The following is a 21,102-nucleotide window of genomic DNA, read 5'->3' on the forward strand; positions in this document are numbered from 1 at the left end:
GTGTATTGTGGGAGGCCGCCGCCGCCAGCAGCGAGCACACACAATATGTGGTGGCTCGCGAAAACGGGAGGCAGGAGCCTGGCGGCCAGCCCGCGCCGGTAACCGGCCCCATGTGAGACGGGAGCTCGCCTTTCGCCGCCCGGAGACGATCGGCCGCCGAGCGCGATGTCTTTCCGAGAGATCAAGGCGGGGGAAAAAGCCAAGCACCCTGAAGACCATGGCAAAAAGCAGAGTTCAAGTGAGATTGGGTCTTTTTTTTTTTTTTTTTTTCTCTTTTCCTCCTCCTCTCCTCCTCCTCCCTCTCTGCCTCTTGTCTGGCTGGGGTGGAGGGGGGGACCCGGCTGGCAATTCCCCCATTTTAGGGCTCGCTTCGCGGTGGATTTCCTCCCTGCCTGGGTGTGTAGAGCGGGCGGCTCGTTTAAAAAAAAAAAAACAAAAAAACAAAAAACCACCCAACGAAGAGGTCTTTGTTGAATATTTTTTTTTAACTTTATGGTTTTCCGTGTGGTTTTTTTTTTTCTTTTCCCCTTCCCCCTTCCTCTCCTCCCCGCCCCCCCCCCCCCCCCGTCCAGGTTGGATCAACGGAATGGAGAACAGCACGCAAGCCAGCACTTCTGTCGAGAAAAGAAATCACCATTGGAGAAGTTACAAGTTGATTATTGACCCGGCTCTGAAAAAAGGACAGCACAAACTCTACCGTTACGATGGGCAACATTTCAGCATGCCTGTGAGTGGGGGGGGGTCGTGGGTTTCCCCCATTGTGTTGTGCCCCCCCCCGCTCCCCCCCCCCCCGTCTTACCGGCGTTTTGGGGGGTGGGGGTCCCTCCGGGTCGTGGTAATCCCCACCGTAGCACATGTGTGTGGGAGGGGGGTCTGGGGGGGACACACACAGCCACCAAAGTTACTGCCACCTGACACTGTGTATTCAACTGTCAGGAGCCCGAGAAGGAGCCCAAACCTGCGGCTTTATTTCTGTGTTTCCAATCTGTGTGCATTTCCCAGCAGTATTGCAATTTGACACGTGTGTGTATGTGTGTGTGTGTGTGCGCTTTCCCCTTCCCTTGAGACAGCCCATGCTTCCTTGGGGTTCTTTTTTTTTTTTTTTTTTTTTTTATTTGTGTCTTAAATTTCAAGCCCTGTTATTGCTGGTTTTGTGCTTTTTCTCCTCCTCCTCCTCCTCCCAGAACTCTGGAATCGCTCCTGTGGATTGTGTCAGGGATCCCAGAATAGGGCGAATATGGACCAAAACTAAGGAGTTGGAGCTGTCTGTCCCCAAATTCAAGGTACTACCCTGACTTTTGGGTTTAGCTCTGTATTCTTGTTTATCTGGGAGTGAAGCTTCAGTTCCAAATAGTTTAATGGACCGTTTAAATGACAGTCATATTCCTATTAACATTATTATTTGGCAAACTGTTTAACAATAATCCTTTTCTATAAAGATAACGAGAAATCAATGCATCTGTCTAACGAGATCACTTGAAGGTTTTGGAGCTGTGTCTTGGGGGCTTCTCGGGTGGGGGGCAGCGTAGGGGGGCTCTCTGCTGACAGTACTGCTCAAAATACATATTTGTAGCCCAGAAAGGAGCCGGTTTCAATGAATGGCTGCAGCGGCAGAGGGTCTGCTCAGCTCCAGGGTTCATCTGAGAGCCTTGGAGGCAGTTTTCTTTCCCCAAAGTTTGCAGGATGCTTTAACCCTCTCCCTCCCGTGCCATCCTTATGCCCTCCCCCACGCTCGTTAACGATGACGATTATTTTTATCGCTCCCCACCTTGTGCCCGTTTCCAGATTGATGAATTTTACGTGGGGCCAGTGCCTCCCAAGCAGGTCACCTTTGCCAAGCTGAACGACAACATCCGCGAAAACTTTTTGACTGACATGTGCAAGAAATACGGCGAAGTGGAAGAGGTGGAGATTCTCTACAACCCCAAGAACAAGAAGCACCTGGGCATCGCCAAAGTGATCTTTGCCACTGTCAAGGGTGCCCGGGAGGCCGTCCAGCACCTTCACAACACCTCTGTCATGGGCAACATCATCCACGTGGAGCTGGATACGAAAGGTGAGGGGGCACATTTCGGCCTCACGCGTTTGTGCTTTGCGGTGCCCCTGCCCATCCCTCTCCTAAAACGAGAGGCTGTTGCAGACCTCAAGGGCCCGGCGATTAAAAATACGAAGGGAGTGCTCCTGTCCCCCTGCGAGCGGGTCTGGTTTCTGGGGCCTTTGCAAGTCACGTGGAGCCAAATGTGTTGTCTGTTGCTAGGAGACAGCCCTGTAATTTGCAAAATGCTGCCATCCTGCCCGTCCCCTGCCTGTACCCTGCCCTGTCCCCTGCTCTCTGCCCTCGGAGGCCTCCCGTGCCCCCCATCTCCGTGTCCCAGGCTGGCCCCGCTCGGCCACCTCCCGGGGCTGCCGGACCCCCTGGCGCCTGGCTTTTGCAAACTTGGGATTTTTGGGCAAACCTTGGGGGTTCCTGGGACCCAAATCTCAGGATTCTGGCAGTGGGGCTGGGCGCTGTCCTCTGCGTGCCTGGCATTTCATTGATACTTAGCAGCAAACTCGAGGCTGGCAGCAAAAGAGTGCACACGCAGCACTTGTCGATGTGTGTGTGCGAGTGTGTAAGTGTGAGACTGTCTCTTAAAGCGACAGGAGCTCCGAGTCCTGGAGGGAACCAACTGTCAGCCCCGGACCCGAGCCCTAGGGAGCCCAATAAAGTTTCTGGAAGTATGAAAGCGTTGCATTTCACTGCTTTGTCTTTTCTCTTTCCTCCGAGCGTGTTAGTGAAGGGCTTTGCTAAAATGTGCCCGAATTTTAGAAAATGTCTAAAGCTGAGGAGGTGTAGATCAGTTGCGGCTTGTGCTTCTTCATTGCAAACATGGCATTTCTAGTTTAAAACTGACTTGCCGCACTCTTTCTTGGGAAGAGGACATTGTTAACACCGTTTTCTTAAAAATGCTGATATTTTTGTTCTGTATTAGAACAATTTAGTGCACAACCTATACAGCAGTTGGTGTGCCACACGTGGTAAGAGGGTATAGTAGGACGTTTATTGACGTTACTGATCACTGTTAGAAGAAAAATCACAGTAGCAGTATAATATTTTCTATTGTGAGCTAAGCTTGACCTTACACATGTAGACTTTGAAATTCTAGTATCATTAATTTTTACAGACAGTCTCCTTCCCCTGCTTACTTTGAAATTTGGAGGTAAAAATTACATTTAAGAACAAATTAACCATTTGTAGATGTAATAATGTAAGCTAAAGCAGGCTCGTAAGTGGTGGACGTCTTAATGAGAGGCATATTTTAAACAAGCTGATTGTACTACATTCCTGCTTGTTCTCCTCCGTTTATAAACTACTCTGCAAGTCTTGAACAGACAGCTGTTCAAGAAAGTTAGCTGCACATCAGGGAAATGAGGGGGTTTTATGCTTCTGTTTCTTGGGAGAAAACATTGAAGTCTTAGTTTCAAATTGTGTTTTTGTTTTGTTTGCCAGCTGTATGCTTCTAATGTATTTTTTTTCCCACAGTTGCATCTCTTTCATTCTAAAAGAGTAAGACTGTCAGTGTGCTATAATCTGTCAGAATCAAGTAAAAATGTTATTCCTAAAATAGCATTAGCAGGGTAGGACATTCTTAAAATATATATGTATGGTTTTCAACATTTCTTTCTAGTATTCAGCTTTTCAAGGGAATGAAAGGTTGGTTAAAAACTTGATTTTCGTAGTTTAGCAAAATAAATACTGGGAGCGAAAGTGTCATTTTATCTGTCTGGCCAGGACACAGGCCTGGGAATCTGGAACTAAGAAATCCAGTCGCCTCGTCTAAGATAGGCTAGTTTAAAGCAACTTCTCTGCCTCAATTTATCCATCTACAGAATGGACACACTTAATAATTACCTGTCCTTAGAGAAATAGGTAGGAATCATTTCACATTCATAAACCTCTTTGAAAATGAAATTGTAACTTTTACTGCGTTATATTGGGGATCCAGGAAGAATTATGAAACTTTCTAACGATTACTTTGTATTTATTTAAAAACAAGTTTTAAAGTAAGCCTAACACTTCCATATCCATGGCATTGTAGTCTTATGGAGGGGCAATGTGTGGTAATATTTCAAGCGTAATATTTCAAGTATCTCTTCAAGCTCTTGTAGTGAAGAGATCTATTTTGTCATGACTTTAGTTGAACTAAAACAGTTTACATAGTTGAGGATGTGGCTCAAGGCTTTGTGAAATGAGATTTGATAACCAAATAACCTCATTTGCAGCATTTATTCGAGATAAATGAGTCTTTTCCAATACGCAGAATCGTGCTAAGGGGTGCTTTTCTTTCAAATTGCATGGAGCGATTCACAGGGAGTTTGGGGTTTGATCCTGCAGGACTTCCTCATGAAAGTAGTCCTGTTTTGGGGACATCTTGCCTGAATTCATTTTCTGGGCTCAGGTGCTGGGTCTGCCCATTTTTCTATGTGTTCTTTATCTTTCAGAGCAAAATTCAGGCAGTTTTGGGGTCTGATTCTGTTGCCTTTGAAGCTGATGACAGATTTTTTACAGAGTGCAAAATAAGTAGGATTGAGTTTTTGTAGTAATGAAAAATCTGATATTAAGAAACTGGGTCTTTGTAGAGTTTAGGAATGAAAAGGCTAAGGCTCAGTAGCAATATATGGGACAGTTTGCTTCTCTGGCTTTTATTCTTCGAAGGATGTCACTGAGCACACCTTAAACTAAGGGGGGGGGGAAAGATTAGTCGGTCTCTTTTTGGAAAAGCGGCGTTAACGGTTTTGTCCTCAGCATTCCCATGCATCGTGTTTGCATTAATAACAGCCGGTTTCTACTAGCAAGGTGTGTTGGGAGAGCTTTCTGAAGTGGCTCTGGGTGTTGGCAGAGGCTTGTCCCTTGGGTGAGAGTTTCACTTCTCAAATCAGCAAGCTATTTGCTTGGCACTTTGGAGAGGAGGGAAAATGCTGCTCTTCGGAAAGCATGGTAAAGAGCAGAGCTGCCAAGCAGGCTGAGAAGAGGAAAAAGGATTTAGAAACCACCTTGTCTTGGCTGGAGCAGGGAGCGTCTGACTTCCCTTGCCCAGCAGATTATTTAAAAATGATCCCTGCGAGCCTCAGAGGCGATACCTGCTGCTCTGTTGCACGGATGCAGCAGGCTGGGAGTGGTAGCAGGGTTGTGCAGGTGTCAAGAATATGTATTTTTACATAGGCTATGTTATTTCTGTGTAATCAACTCTTTCGTTGTGGTCCGTGCAGGTGAAACCCGCATGCGATTCTATGAACTGCTCGTTAATGGTCTTTACACTCCTCAGACCCTTCCTGTAGGCACTGAACAGGATGTATCGCCAACTGTGAATGAAACTCTCCAGGTATGTTTTCTTGGCTTTTTTTTAAGAATAACTTTCTCGAAAATTCCAAACAAATGCATCATTAACGTTAACGTTTTAGCACTTTTAATTTAGCTTCTTTTTTTTTTTATCTTGCCATAGTTTCAGTGGATGTTACTAATTCACATTTAAATATAACTTGCTCATAATTGCCATAGCAAATGTAACTCTCTGCGAATGTAGTGCATGTGGCTAATCTGTATGCCGGTGTCTGCATAGCATGGTAAGTGCTTTTTGTCTTTCTGAATGAAAAATACCTACAGAACCGACAGTATGTGCCCTATTAACATTAGAAATTCCTGCAGTTAGGACTGGATCAGATCTGTCCCTGAGATGAGATTATTCCCTTGAAGTCAGGGGGAATGATTTACAGTGGTACATTTGGCCTAGCGTCTGCAGTATGTAATCCTTAGCGTGTACATTCTTCAGCCTTGCTTAACAGCTAAAAGACGGAAGGTGTCTGATCTTGAATAGTGGCATCAATTTTCCAGCATCTTAATTAGTCACTGGAATCAGTTGTTAATAAAAGCAGTGGACAGGATTCCTGAGAGCTTCCAAGGGTCCCTCGATATTTAGGGTACGATTTTCTAAATGGCTTTGTACAGTTACCTGCTCCCCTGTGAACCCCACTGGGATGGAGAGAATGAGGGGGAAGTGAAGCCTGTTTGTGTGAAGTTGTCAGCCCCCTTGGCTTGTCCAAATGTACTTTGGCTCCTGATTGTGGCTTAGGAACCCACTTCAAGGCATCAAATTTGAAAGAGATCTGGCAGAGTTTTTTTTTTTTTCCTTCTCTCTACTTCTCTGCACTCTTATGACTTCTTAAAATGCCATAATGTCATTAATTCTGTGATCAGTTGTTTTCAGGACAGGTCAGAGCTGTACATTGAATGTGAAAATCCCATTGATCTGAAAAAATAATATGCTCTTCTTCTTCCACCAACCACCCCAACAGCAACAAGGCAAAACCCCAGTATCCTTTTAACAAAATCATAAAGAGACTGATTCTTCCTTATTTCCCACCAAGGTGTTTTTAAAGGCAGGAGGGCGGCAAGTAATGATTTTGCTGGGAGCCCCGCTATGAGCAGGGCCTGGCTTTTCATTTCTGCTGGTTAGACATCTCAAAAATGGGCAGATTTGTTCTTACTCCATTTTCAGGGTTAACAGCAAAACACTTAATTGATGGCATCCCCCAAAGTAGTCTCTGCTGTAATTATCTTTAAGATTGTTTCTCTAGATGTTGTGTTCATGTGTTATATTATTATCCTGAATTGATTTTTTCCCCCCAATTACCACCAAAATTATTGCTTTGTGAGTAACTTTAACTGTTTGCATCATGTTCTTGTGACTAGAATCTGCCAACAAACTTGTTTGCTGTTGTAGTTTAGTAAAATACTGACATTTCCTTTCCCCCTCATGCAGAGCAGCAAGGACCTGACAGTTCTGCAAGCCACAATCCCTGCCTCCAGGCCATATCCAAACCCTGCTGAAAAACAATCCACATCACATCTACACCAAAGGTGCAGAGATGTGGATTTTAGCAGGAAGCATGTGGCTGGTTCCTGACCCTTTCTGTGGGTTAGAACAGTTGAGGAAGAAGCTTTCCTGGTGTCCATGTGGTCATGGTCTCTAGGGGTCACACCAAGAGCAAGTCCACACTATTGAGTGGGTGAGATGTGTGTGAGCGTAGCAGGCGGGTGAGAGCTCAGCTTGAGTTTGATGGTGCTGGCATGTTACAAGCAGGTCATTTTAAGGGTCTCTCTACCTCCCTCTGCTTGGGAGAGGAGCAGCCAGCCTGTAGTCTCACCAGTTTGCTATCCTGGTGTGCTTTTGGGGAGTGGGAGCTCAGTCCTGCCTCTTGCTACCAGGAGGATTCTCACTGAGCTCTTGCTTTGCATTATGGAAAGTTGATTCTGGTGCTGGTGATTAGTGTGGCACTGTTATGACTCAGCAGAGTCTGAGTTGGAGCAGGGCTGCTCCTAGAAACCCCCTGCATGTGCCTGTGAAGTGAGTTGCAGAGCCATTACTTGGCTGCTCTGTAGGCTTGTAGGGTTTCAGTTTCAAATGCCATAAGCAGTAGTGGTCTACCTGAGCATTTGTCTTTGGGAAGGGGTTTAAAAAGGTGTTTCTGGCAGTTGAGAACTTTTTGTGCCTTTTATACCTGTAGCTTTCTCCCTTGTATTTACAGATGAACGTTTAGTAGACCGGGTGGTGGGTCAGCTCTCTCAGTTGGACCAACACAAAGCCCTGCTGCATAGGTTTGGTTGCAGGCTGGCAGTTTGCTGATTTGTATGTTTTTATTTGTTCACAAAAAGAGATAAATTGATAATTTCATGTCTCAGAATTTTGTTAATTATCTTTCCTATTTGCAATTTAGACAAGCCTTACATAGTTGATAGAAATTGAAACTCTTTTAGCTAAAAGTATTGTGCAAGTCTCCTGTTCACCTGATGCTCTTGGGTATAGCTTATAAGGAATACTGTTTTATCTGCTTTCTTCTTCCTTCTCTTATAGACGAGTTCCTCTTTGCTTGCCTTTTTCTTTTAAATCAAAGGGAACTGTTAATAACGGATAATGGTTTGTGTTTTCAGGGATGCTGTAACCTTTTTTTTTTTTTTGCTGTGGAAATCGATGCAAACTCCTGGATACTCAACTCCTCTGAAAACCAAATGGATTAGACAAATATCTTTTTAAAAGTGTGTGTTTAGGTGCTTTTCTCTCTTCTGTTTTTATAGTTGACAGATTCCCTGAAGCGCCTGAAAGACAGTAACCTTTCTTCTGCGGGATCATCTGTTACCCCAAACAGTAGCACGCCGTTTTCCCATGACACAGCCTATTCCAGCTGTCGGCAAGACACCCCAAACTCGTACAGCCAATTTACCCCACAGTCCCAAGGAACACCTCACACCCCACGGTTAGGGACGCCGTTTTCCCAGGATTCCACCTATTCTAGTCGTCAGACAACGCCTGTGTATCATTTTGGGCAGGACAGTGGGTACAAACCCAGGAGACACGAAACAAAATTTACAGACGCCTACAACCGTCGACCGGGACATCACTATGTTCATAACTCGGCAGGTGTTTACCGAGGGACGGAGCATCAGTTTAGTACGTACAAATCCCATCAGCAAGAGCCAGTTCAGTTCTCTCACACTCCTCCCCTGAGCCACTCTAGTTCTTCGAGCTACAAATCTGCCTTCTCTCCCTACCAAGCACCAGCTGTATTTCCCCAATCTGATGAACAGCAGTTTCCCCAAACTTCCAGGGAAACAGAGTACCGAAGACCTGCGCCACCTCCCACTGAGATGGTTGTGGAAAGCAGCACTGCCACTAACATCGATTTTGTCCCAGTGAAGGAGAAACAGGAGGAGCCTCCGCCCTTGCCCGATTCGAACTCTGTTCCTGAACCGAGCACAGCGTCCTTCTCTCAGACTCCAGAGAGAAGCGAGACCCCTGGCACCCCCACCATGGAGTCCGAAATGCAGCATAACAGTTTAGACTCAAGGATTGAGATGCTCTTAAAAGAGCAGAGAACAAAGTTACCCTTTCTTAACGAGCACGACTCGGATAACGAGATCCGAATGGAAGGTAGCCCTATTTCCTCTTCTTCTTCCCAGCTCTCTCCCATCCCAATGTACAGTTCAAACTCTCAGCCCGGTTACAGAGGTCAGACGCCTTCCTCACGCCCTTCCAGCACAGGCTTGGAGGACATTAGCCCGACACCGTTACCTGACTCTGACGACGACGAGCCCATCCCTGGGACGGCTTCTCTGAGTCAGAATTCCCGGGGGACGTCGGAGGCCAGCATGACTCCCATCGATCAGCTGAACAGGACCTCCAAAATTGAGACCTCGGAGGCTAAAGAAATGGTGCCTGGTGACCAGACTCCAACGTCAGAAAAAATGGATGAGGTAAGTGAACTGGAACCGAGTTACAAAGCTCCATGCGTATCCCCAGAGCTGGACGGGGCAGGGAGTCGCTCTTTTCTTTTAGTGTTGTTAGAGCATAGGGTTTCTGGTGGCTTTTTCTTTTACTCAAGGCAGCTGGAAATGAGTTAGAAATGACACAAAGTGATGGTCTTAATCAACTTGCCAGGCTCCAGCTTTCCTTGTTTATAATAGCAGCCTGCTGCAATTTATAGCTTCAGGAGAGCTCAAGGACTGCACAAGCCACGGAAGTTTGGCTAGTGCTCATGCTGTGTGAATGTCCTGAGTGTCGACAGACACTTAAGCCACTAGAGGAGTTAATCGAGCACTTTCTGCCATTGCTTTGGTCCCTGAGCGTGGGTGTGTATGTATGCACACACTCGCTTAACGGGGCTTTCATGTTATGCCGAAGTATTGAATGTATACTTTGTTTGATAGCTCTCCAGCTATTTATGCCATCTGGTTTGAACGGGAGACAGTTGCTGGGTTTTAATACTCACTTTGCTCAGTTGAAAGGGGGAGGTAGTTGGCTTGTGGGGGATGTGCTCCACTGAGTCTTCCAATAATAGAGCGGAGCTTGCTGCCTCTGCTGGGGCATTTGTGGCTGAAGGGACAGCGAGAGCTTAACGGTGTGGAATGGTGCCAGCAGACAGAGAAATTACGTTGCATGGCGTGTCTGTTTGGGAAGTCTGTTGCAGCAAATGTGAGTATCGCTGCAGTGGATGTGTCGGTCCTATTCTGCTGTGTCAAGGAACAGTCAAAATACAGATCTTTGCAAATGCCAGACCCTTTCTCCTCAGTGTTTATAAGTCATGCAAGCGGATGAAACTGCTGTCCCTGGTGTGCAAGAATTCTGCAGTAAGGGGACCTCAGCCATCCTAGAGGGCTGGTCTTGTGTAAATGTCCCGAGTGTGGTAGATCAATTTAATTTACTCATGAAAGTTTGCTGGGGTTAAGCTGGCAGAATGGATTTCCTTCCAGTGGTCTGCCGTTGTGAGGTTTTCACCTGAGAAGCAGCTGCATTTCAGGAGAGGAGGAGCTGCTGCTCCTGTAGCTATGGGCTTTGCAGAGCGCCTAACTGGAGGAAAAGTGCTGTAGCAATAACAGTGCAGGTCTCAGTGCTAAATAGGAAAAAAATTGTAACTGTGCTGGATATTTTGTTTTTTCTACATGCCTTTCCAAACCTGCTTGTCCTTGCAGTTGCCAGTTTAACCTTTGAAACAATTCAGCTGCTCGAGGTCTCATTCATCATCTAGGCTGGCCCAGGCCTCCCCTCTTGGGAGGCAGGTCCCTGGCTGGTGGGACCTGATGATGTATTAATTAGGAATGGAGTTTTGATTCCTTGAGCTCGGTCTGGCAGGCTTAAGAAGGGATACTCTTAGTTTGTCTAACAAAATGAGGAAGGCATCCCTCATCTCCTTGCCATTCTGGGCTTGTATCTGCTGTCCTTACTCTTGTGCAAGAGGGTTGCAGCCAATTCCGAGCATGTTTAGGAAGATGGATGAATGCCAGCATGGTATGTGGGGTCAGGCACTTTCTGTAGCTGAGATCAGCATTGGGGGACTGGCTGGGATGTTATATTTGTAGGTTGTGATATGGGGCAGCGGCATGCTGACGTTGAAGCCCATGTTAAGTCTTTGTCTCCCCTTAATGAGATGCTGGTGTCAGAAGTTCACGTCGATGGTTCTGTGATACAAAATGATATAAATGCCTTGATCCTCTGCAGAAGTCAGAAAGGTGGTAGCAGGGTCTCCGTGCAGGTCATTGCTGCCTTAATTGTCTCCTCCCCCCCAAAAAAAGTTTGATGTTTGTTGTTGGAGCTGTTTATTCAACCCTCCTCTTGGTTACAAATCACACTAAGCTGTTCTGGCATGTTTGAAAAGTTGCCTGCGCCTTTCATTGCTCCTTCTGATGCACAAAAAACGATCTCCATGTGTTTTTGCTTCCTTCCCCTGCCCCTCTCCCCCCCCCAGTTTTTTGCTTTAGAAAAAGGCTCTCTGGGCTTCCCTCTCTTTTCCTGAAGGAGCAGAGCTGAACAGTGACTTAACATAGGCTGAAATTTGAGCTGCAGCTTTCCAACTGAGTTAGAGAGGGGCATTGAGTCTGTCTGTGGGCTGGAAAGCTGAACCTCCGGCTTCAGCCTATTGTGATACCACTATTCAACTTTAGTCCTTCAGAGAATCCTCCAGCAAAACAGAGGGAAGGCAGACCCGAATATTTCTAGTGACTGTGTGGCGTGGGGAGCAGAGCAGAAGTGATATATTAGTGTAGGGAGGGCTCATTAAGTATCATAAGGAAGCAATAAAGGGCAGAGAGTTTGAATTTATTTACTTCATATTTGGCTCTTCAAGGGTTGGAGCAGCCCCAGGCCAGCTCTCTTTGGGCGGGTGCTCTAGCTGGGAAAATCTCAGGATTCGTAAGAATGCCAGCAAAGTTGCAGGGAAGTTTTTCCTGAGACAATAGGTGCTTTTCAAGGACCTACTCCTGTTTCCCATCAAAACAAGCACGATTTTTGTCAATGATTGCTAATACGGTAACATTTGTTCTATAGGTGAAGCGCTGTCAAATCGTCAGGCAAGTTAACCACCCCAGACTTGCCATAAGTAAAGGAAGTACAGCCAAGCCCCAGCAATTGCTCTGATTTATCATGCAAGACCCCGGAGTTTGATTTCAAGATCTGGTATGATACTCCTAAGCCAGAGCTTGGCAGGGAGTTTGGGTGTGGGAGAGGAAGGGCTGTGCATCTGTCTGCAACACCTAACTCCGACTAATCTCAGAGCAGTGATTATGGTCTGCAGAGAAAGTCCTGCTAAGCTTAGCCAAGGGACGAGCGCTGAGAGGTGGAACAGAGCGGGATGTGGGCAGTACGAGGTAAGAGGAGAAAAGGGATCCTTTACAAACAGCACAACCTGCCAGCCCGGAAGACAAGGCAGAGAGGGCTTTTTCAAGAAACTACAAGATGGCAAGGAAAGAAAACAGCCAAGCTGCATTGTTATTTTAGGAAAATTTTTGAGGGTAGCAATGTACAAACTTTCCTTCCTATGTTCCTGAGACATAACAAGGAAAGAATTGTAATAATTTCTTTTTCACAGGATCTTTGCTGTTTCAGAAGTGCAAAGGTTAAGTAAGTACAGTTTGATGTTTTGACATCCCATTTGAGCCAGGTCTTGTTTTTGCTTGGCTTGTTACAGGAAGAGGCCCTGCCTGTGTGTGCTGGGGAGGGTGACAGGATTGTAACAAGTCACTTTGTTGTATATTGATGATGTCTTTTATGTTTCAGCTTATGTGAATGTATTAGTTTGTGTGCGTAGCCAGTGTGTAATAGGAAGACCGTATGATTGACAGTGGTATTTTTTGAGATTTATAAGTACTAAAGTACTTTTTAATTGAAGGATCAACAGTCTCCTGTCTTCCTGGTAGTTTGGCTAAGCACCTAGTTACTGTGGTGGGAGGGGTGCCTTAAAAATGCCAAAGATAATCATAAAAATAAAGATCCTGAAACATGAATGAGGTGAGAGCAGTTCTCCTGCTGCTTGCTGTGAATTTTACCAGATGGTTTGGGGAGCAAACTGGAAGTTGCACAGTGCACAGCAGCCCTAGAGACCCTGAAAGCCACTGCTGTCACCAGCACCCCTCAGTGTCTCACTTGGCTGTTGTGAGTGTTTTTAATGCCGTGCTGGATGCTGAGGTGCCTCTTACAGGACAGCGTCGGCATCCCCGTGACAAGCTGTGCGTATGCGGTGGATCCCCTCGCAGTTACCCAGGGAGAATTTGTGAGCTGTGCTTACACATAGATGAGGTGGGTCAGGCTCAGCCCTACAGTGAGCTCTGCTGAAGTCCCTGAGGTTACATCTGGGCTGAATTTGCACTTTGCATTGAAGTATCTTCGGGTTCTTGTGTGGTCGTGGCCAGAACTGGAAGAAATTTATGTTGAAGTGTCACATTGTCCCTGCGGAGCCTTAGCAGGATGTGATGACATTCTCCTCAAGACACTGCATCGTGTCTTGTGCTGCTCCACGCTGCTGCATCCCCATCCAGACTGGGCTGTGTTTCAGTAGCTGGTAAACGATTCCCCTTTCCTACTGAGCCAAGTTCAACCTTTAGTTGTCACGAGTACCTGTGAGAGAAAGCAGTGCCCCGATGCTGTCCAGGCAGCGAGAGGAGCTGCAGGGGATTTTTCTGCCAGTAGTACCTGCAGTGGTTGCCCCAGGAGCGGTCAGTGCCCCTTGGAGCTGTGCTGTGCAGGAGTGAGTCGGTCTCTGCTTGCAGAAGGATGCTCTCTCCTCCTGTGCCCTGCTCCCGTCCATGGGTTGTGCGGAGTCGGAGGCAGCCCCGTGTTCCTGGGACACTGACAGCGGGTTAGATGGAGCCTCCTAAAGATGAACCCAAACGCACTCTGCTAAGGGATGTTTCTGGCCTGGAGAGTGCAGAAGTGGTTTATTCAAGGTAAATGCACATTAAGGTTGAGAAGGTAGAGTCTTAAGAGCCAGGAAATTTGATACCTTGGTTTCCACAGTAACTGTGCAAGAGCCCTTATGCCCATAAGTAGCTGTTATGTATGTATAATATATATGGGTCCGCCTGGGATCCAATTTACACCTAGAGTGGGATTCATCATTTCTGGGGGGAGATGGGGGGAGTAGATGTGGGGTATGGTTGCTCTGAATGTATTTTTTTAATTGAAGAAGGGAGAAAAACCTGAGAGCTGTGATTTATGCCCTGTCTCATAAACACTTTTTCAAATTTTCCTGCCTCCTGAGCTCTTGCGAATGCGATCATGCCTGACAGAACCGGTTCCTAATGGAAACTCAAAAAATAGGTATATGTTATGACCATGAATTTCCAGAAATGCAGCCAGCCAATGCCCAGGCAGCAAAGATTTGGATGGCTGCTGTGGTTTTACATGTGAATTACACCAGCCATGCTAAACCTGTGAAATTAAAATGAGAGCGAGCTCCTTAAACTGTGGGTTCAGTTCTGCCCTCCCTGACCCAGGCAGAACAGCAGTGAGAAACCACAGGGATTTCAGGGGATCTTGCAGAGTTTAAGCTTGTTCAGAAAAGAAAGGCAGCACACAAATCCCTCAAAAGGTGATTTAAATATGACGCTACGCCGTACCCTTTTGAGACCTCAGAGGTCTGTTCAGCCTCCACGCCCAGAGGAGGGAGCACGCTGGGGCAGGACTGCAGCCCTGCATCTTCCCGAGGATGCTTGGGGCTGAGGGTCAGTTCCCATATGACCTGGCGAAGGTGAGGATGTCCTGGCTCCTGAAGCAGGGGAAATGCAGGGTATTGTTATCTTCTGTGTTTTTTTTTCAGAGCTGAGACTGGAAGACCACAGGCAGGGACTGCTTCCTTGTACATCTGATTAATTTACCACATGACAACCTGCTGCTCCTACAAAAATTTATATAAAGTAGAGAAGTCTCTTCGTGTTTGCTAAGCTGTATTTGACTTTTGACTTTTTGTATTTGTCTCCAATTTGATTCTTGGAGTGCTTGCAAAACTGGTGGTTAGCAATGCAGAGGGCTTGACCGGCCAAATGTGTTCAATATAGGAAGCAGCGAGAGGTAACAAGCCCAGTGTCAGTTTTTACGATCACTTTTGCAGAGCAGAATCGCATAGGATTCACCTGGTATTCCTGGTGATGTCCCCCCTCATACATGTATGCTCATGGAGGGCAAAAAACTAAACGGAGAAGTATTTGACTGTTTATGGTTTGGGTTTTTTGGATACCTAACAACTTCAGTAGAATGAGAGAACATGTCTCTTGTTGATAACAGAGCTAGAAATGGTGAAATGCTCTGGAGTGTAACTGAAAAATAGAAAGCAGGCTGTGGTTGGGAGGCTGAGTGGTTCTTTCACTCTCTCATACCAGGCCAAGACTTTGAGGCTTTTGCATTTTGCATACCTAATAGAAATGACATTGCCATCCCTTTTTACAAATCACTGTTGCTGATTATACTCTTGCCACTAGCTCAGTTTGTTCTCTGTTTTGCCACCAGTGACTTTCTGTAAATTTTCAGTTCCTGGTGGACTGAGTATGTATAATTAAATTGCTTGTTAATAGGTAGAGCACTGCTTATTTTGTGTTTATGTAAGCTCTGCTGCTCTAGAAACTTAGATCCAAATTGCAATGTTTAACCATAGCATATAGATTATGGCGGAATAATATTTGCAAGTCTGAGCTCTGCAGACCATTTACAGTTAGAGAGCCCTTGGCATCTTCCTTTTGCTCCTTATAGAGTTCTTCCTATTCTTTTCAACACTCAGATTTTAGCAGTGACGATATTGAACGTTCAGATGTCATAAATGCAGGCTGTGAAGCCTCACATTGAAGTGACACGTTTTCATCGCAGTTTCTCCAACCCATTATCATTCTAGTTGCATTTCGCATCTGATGGTTGTGAAAAGTGACCAAGAGAATGCAGACAAGTTACTGGATGGCAGCATGTGTTGCAACATGCAGTGACACTGAGAAAATGTGCCAGTGTGTTAGGTAATCAGTAGAAATATTGGGAAAATAATTGCTGTTAACATATTGTGCTGGCAGCCGCCAGAACAGCACTAATTTCTGGGTCTGATTTTGAAGACGACGGAGCAGCCGCTGTGTTCTATATGTGTCTGTGTCTGACACAGAGCAGTGAACAGACGAGTGCTTATTCAAATTTCTGCTGGCTGTTGCCTTTCCTGGAGTCCTCTAAATAGATACAGTTCATCAGTAGAACGTTTTTTCCGTATGCATCAAAGTTGAGTCCCATGACTTTGCCACCCCCCTTCTATTGATTTTAATTTTCAGTTTGGGGTACTTGTTTGTACCTAGTGAAGACGGAGCAAAACTCAAAACGAAACCTGTGAGTTCGTTAACTCTGCGCATCACGTACCTGCCCGTGAGGGCTCCTTTGACCTAGACATGTTACTGCTGTCTCAGGATTTATTATGAAAGTGCAGTGCTTGCTTTTGGAAATGTCTATTCATCACGAGAAAAAGGTTGCTCAAATTTTTCAGCTCCTAAAATCAAAGTATTTAAAAAAAAAAAAAAGTTTTTTAAAAAGTATTTTAAAATGTTTTTATTTGCTTAGTGCTAAAATAAAGCCAGTGGCTGCTTTCACAAGTTTCCAGCAGTGCAGACAGGCCTGATGAGGTCAAGATGCATATAAAATAGCAAGACGGCAAATTGGGGTTTCTAATTTCTCCCCAGGTTGGAATAGGTTCACTCCTCCAGGCGTTGCAAAAGCGTTGCTTCAGGAGCAGTTTGAGTAAAGGAAGTTGTTCGCGGCTTGGGCTTCGGCAATCGCTCTTTGCATAGAGGGCACTGTGAGCCCTGCGCAGGCATGGCGTGGGGAGGAAATGAAACTGCTGCTTGAACTTGAAGCTGGCAGCAGTTCTTATGGTTTGGAGGTTTGGTTGCAAAAGGGTCAGGCAGCTGTAGCAGAACTTCCAGTTTTCACTCGTTGGGACCTGGGTGTTTTGACTTAGGCACTTTTTAGTGGCATTTGGATTTGCTGGCTGCTCTGAACGTGTGTTTTGTGGAGTATGTATGTATGTGGAGTTGATAACTGTGTACTAAGTGCAATTTATTGCACACCTTTGACCAGCTCACCTGCGTTTTGCCCAATATCTCTCTCTCCAGATCAGGCAGTAAGTCAGAGAGATTGTTAGGAAAAAGGCTCTGAGAATGGTGAGGAGGGGAGGAAGAGGAGAAGCAGAGATGGTCTTGCCAGGGTCCAGTCCTTCCTATTTTTCCTCCTTACCTGCAGCTTCAGGCATTCAAGGTGGGATGTCCTCAGGCTCACCGCTGCGCAAATTCCCTGTGTCAGTGAGTACAATGGCATGGAGCCTTAGGAAGAAGAGGGCTGAGGATGATGCAGGTTGGGTAACGTGAAGGAAGGACTGGCTTTTGTTTTTCCTGGGGTTGAAACAGCCCTTTGCTGGCCTGATCAAAGAATCGGATGTCTGCTGCTTTTGTGGATGGTGTGGAGTGAGAGTTGCTTTCTTATATCCAGATTTTTCCCAAAAGAGCTGTGTTTCACAGTGAGCAGTATAGTTTTGTGCTTATGTCCAAGTGGTGTGTCCTCCCGCTGTGCAGGATTAACATGCGTTGCACATGTCGGGGAGACGTTCCCTCTAGGAGCCTGGGGAGGGATTGCTGAAGTAGGCAGCTTCTTTCCAGGTTTCCCTTCTCCCAAAGGAGCTTGTTATTTCTGGTGCTTTGTGTGTCCCAGGCAAAACAAAATATACCTATTTCAGGTGATAGCAGTGTTGTTTCGTGGAAGCAGGAGCTGGTTTAATGTTGGCACATAGCTCTGGGGACAGTTTCCCAATCCAGTCCTTGTTGCTAAGCGGTTGCCAAACGTGACATTTTGGTCAGCAGATGTGGCTGAGAGTTTCCAGTGCAGATAATTGAAATATTGTCTTTGAAGGATGCAGATAAATGTGAGCAACTGTTATCAAGGTGCTACAAGCATTTTGCTATTGTCCAGGAAAAAAATTACTTGGAAAATAGGAAAATCCTTAGTACCGCATAAAATTATTCAAATTACAGTAAAACATAAAAGGCAATCTACTGGTTGAATATATGCCATGGAGATGTGCGCGAAAGGATGCATTTTAACAAGGGAATCTCAATGAATTTATTTGCTTGTTAGTACAATGTCAGGTGGGACGTATCTCCCAAATTACATCAGAAAAGTGGTAACAGCAGATGGTTTTGCAAACCTGAAGGCATATTCCAGGTCAGCGAGAAGCAGGCAGGAAGGTGGTGTGGGTTTGGTGGCGGAGGGCAGCCTGGCCCCAGCAGAGCCCTGATGGAGGACGGAGACCTGATGCTGGGATTGCTTTTAAATTCCCCGGGAGCCGGCATCGTGGAGGGAGCACCCAGCCTGGCTGCAGGACACCAGAAGTAAGCGGTGATCCCTGCTGGGTTGGATGCTCAGACTTCAGCTTGAGGAAATCTTGTTGCGTGACGTTGTCTTGGCTCATTGCTGGGACGCATGTGCTACAAAAGGGCTGTGGCACAAGGCTGCAGTCAGGGAAGTGCCTTTGGCACAGCTGCTGTGGGTGCACCGTCCTTTGGGGGGACCCCAGGCGGCTTTTGCAGCCCAGCTCAGCTGGCTGTGTATTGCTGTGGGGTCATGGAGAGGGGGGAAGCAGACAAGGGAGACACGAGGAACTGCGCAGGTGGGTTTGCACTGTTTTTGGGGGGTCAACCGCTGTGCAGCTTCCACGTGGCCTCTGACTTTGAAAGGGTTTGTGTGGATCTGTTTTCAGTGTCCAAGCTGAAGAAAACCTGAGCTTTAGATAGTACCATGCCTTTAAAAAAAAACCCAAAAAAACAGAAGAGCAGCTCATAGTAGTCTCTAGACTTCTGAATTGGGATGAAGATTGTGTTAGGACTAGATTTTATTGTAAGTGAATTTGGGGCGAAATGTACAAACTGACTTGTAAGAAGGATGAATGTTGGACCCTTGTTATGACCCAGTTTTTGCAATATTTTTACTATTTTAACTGAGCTCTGGTATAAAGAGTATTGCACAGTGTAACTATGTTCTAGTGAGGCACAACCTTAGTATCACATCCAGTGAGTGAGATGTATTGATTATGGTATGTGGTATAAGAAGTACTGTGCAGCTCTGGTGCTTCAAAAGGTGCTGAGGCTAAACCGTCCTAAGTGAAAAACTATTACTTGCAAACCATGAAGCCAGCTGTTCCTGCACAACTGCTAAAAAAAAAAAAAGAAAAAAAAAGATGCCCATGCCTTCCAGCTGGTCACCTGAATCAGTGAGCAGTGCATGGAGTGCGTGAGCACAGAGCCGGGTTGGCTGTTTTTGTGCCTTTCTCACAACTGCTTCACGTAGCTCTTTAAATAAGTAACCTGCCTTTTCAAGAGTTCATATGTAACTTCAAACTAATGAACCAATCTAATGGGAAAGCTGCTTTAAAAAATAAGAGCTGTGTGATTGAGAGTGGTTTAGATATGTCTGCTCAGGTATGGGCTGTAGAGATGCTATGCTGTCCTGTGCTTCTGCAGGGCTTTGCACTCATCTTGATCATTTTAGCAAAGCTCTTCAAAGCAAGTATTAAGGAAGCGAGTAAAGTAAGTGTCACCAGCATGGGGAGGCCTGAAAGAGCCTGGGGTAGTGGGTCTGAGGAGCAGAGCACGGGTCGCCTGGCACTGGCTGCCGCTGAACGGCTCTGCCCGTGTGCATGCAGCCCTTCTGCTTGAGCGGTCATCTGTGGTAGAGCTTGATTATGGCTTTGCCGCAAGAGAGAACAGAAAGAGACTTTGGACTAACTCATGAGTAAGCAAGGAAAAGGCACGTCTCTACCTTTCCTTGGTTGTCTGTGTTGTTGGGGGTTATTTCCTCTAGGTTGCTGAAAGACCTTCAGTGAGAGGTCAGAACAGTTCGTGCCATGCAAAAACCCCATCAGCAGCAGGGCTGTATGCGGTGGTGCTCCCCTGGGGTCCCTCTGCTACTCAGGACCAGCAGATTAGGACATGATCTTGTTCAGTAGTTGCCGGTGGACCCATCTTCCACAAATGTCTAATCCATTTTTAAACCCATCTGCACTTCTGAGTCTTTGCGGTATCCTGTGGCAATGAGGTGCACAGCTGAATTTTGCTCTAGGTGAAAAGTGTTTCCATGTGTTTGTTTTAAACCTCCTGCTTGCTAATGAGGGGACAGGTGGGGAAATCAGCATACTTTACCTCTTGTCTCTTTTTTTGAATATTTTATGCCTGCACAAATGGCAGTGGGAATGAAGACCAGCTGTGGGGTATTTCCACTCTGGTAATTTAGAACAGTTGCGGTTACACAACTTATTTTGCATATAGTGGGGATAGTTTAATAGCAAAAGTTTGGTATGTTCTAGAAGGCCATGAGAAATGTCATGTCCTGCACAGAGATTATTTTTGTTAAGGGATCAGTCAACAGTTGGCAGCCACAAGGGTTGTTTCCATCACCCGAGAGGAGTGGTATGGGGAAAAAGTTGCCTTTCCCTCACTGAGCAGGTTTTGGACAGGGACAACGTGAAGGTATTTCTGGCTGGATATTGCTTTAGGCTGTGTCGTACAATGAGGAAGATTTTTAATGAATATGTTACGTACCTAAGCTGATGTGCTTCATTCTCTCCTCTCTGACTGCACTTAGTTAAATCAGAGTACAGCAAGAGAAGGAAAATCTAAGCAGGAAATAAAGCGGTGAAAAATTCAAGATGCCTCCAGAGAGAAGATCTGTAAGAGAAGAGAAATGTTACCAAAGGGGAACTGTTTCTTGCTGGCCTCACCCTTACTTTTGAGGAAGAACGTCTCTACTCAGCCTCTTTAGCTGCTTGAAATAGGCTCCTTGGAGTGAAACGTCTCCTGCGGTCTGGCTGGGTTTTAATGCATCTACGGCACTTTGCTGATAAGGACTTGTTAGCTTGTGTTGTAATGCTCAGAAAATGAGTGGAGCCTGCTAAGCTCATTAGGGTGCCAGTCATCATTTGTGGTCACTGCTGCAAAGGGTTCGCAGGCTGGCCACAGCCGGTGAGAGAGAAGTTTTTGTCTCGTGAGCCTCTCGTTCCCTGGGGTCGTTCTCTACTGCTGCATCCCAGCAGGCCTAGAGCACTTGCACCACCTCCAGTGGGGGCTTCACCCAAAGTGCTTAAATGCTTTTTGTCAGACAGTCAAGATCAGGTGGACTGGCTGAACGGTCTTCTCTGCAGCAGTTTTGCTGGGAATTTCAGAAGCACAGCAGATGTCCTATTGTCCTGTCTTGGGATGATGGCAGTGGCTGTCTCCAGAACAGACGGCCACAA

General features: G+C 46.1%; 1 protein-coding gene across 3 annotated transcripts in view; it reads left to right on the forward strand.

Moving 5' to 3' along the window:
* SETD1B (SET domain containing 1B, histone lysine methyltransferase) overlaps positions 1 to 21,102 on the forward strand; it is a 55,275-nt gene continuing 34,173 nt past the window's right edge. For all 3 annotated transcript variants that reach the window (XR_007767371.1, XM_050906399.1, XM_050906400.1), the window contains exons 1-6: positions 1 to 238; positions 573 to 727; positions 1,185 to 1,283; positions 1,786 to 2,056; positions 5,251 to 5,363; positions 8,114 to 9,289. Coding sequence is in view for 2 of the 3 variants with exons in the window: in XM_050906399.1 (XP_050762356.1) it covers positions 166 to 238; positions 573 to 727; positions 1,185 to 1,283; positions 1,786 to 2,056; positions 5,251 to 5,363; positions 8,114 to 9,289 (1,887 nt within the window). In the remaining variant the exon portion in view is untranslated. The remainder of the gene's footprint in view (positions 239 to 572; positions 728 to 1,184; positions 1,284 to 1,785; positions 2,057 to 5,250; positions 5,364 to 8,113; positions 9,290 to 21,102) is intronic.

The sequence above is a fragment of the Gymnogyps californianus genome, chromosome 16 (assembly GCF_018139145.2).
Source record: "Gymnogyps californianus isolate 813 chromosome 16, ASM1813914v2, whole genome shotgun sequence".
Classification (NCBI taxonomy): Eukaryota; Metazoa; Chordata; class Aves; order Accipitriformes; family Cathartidae; genus Gymnogyps; species Gymnogyps californianus.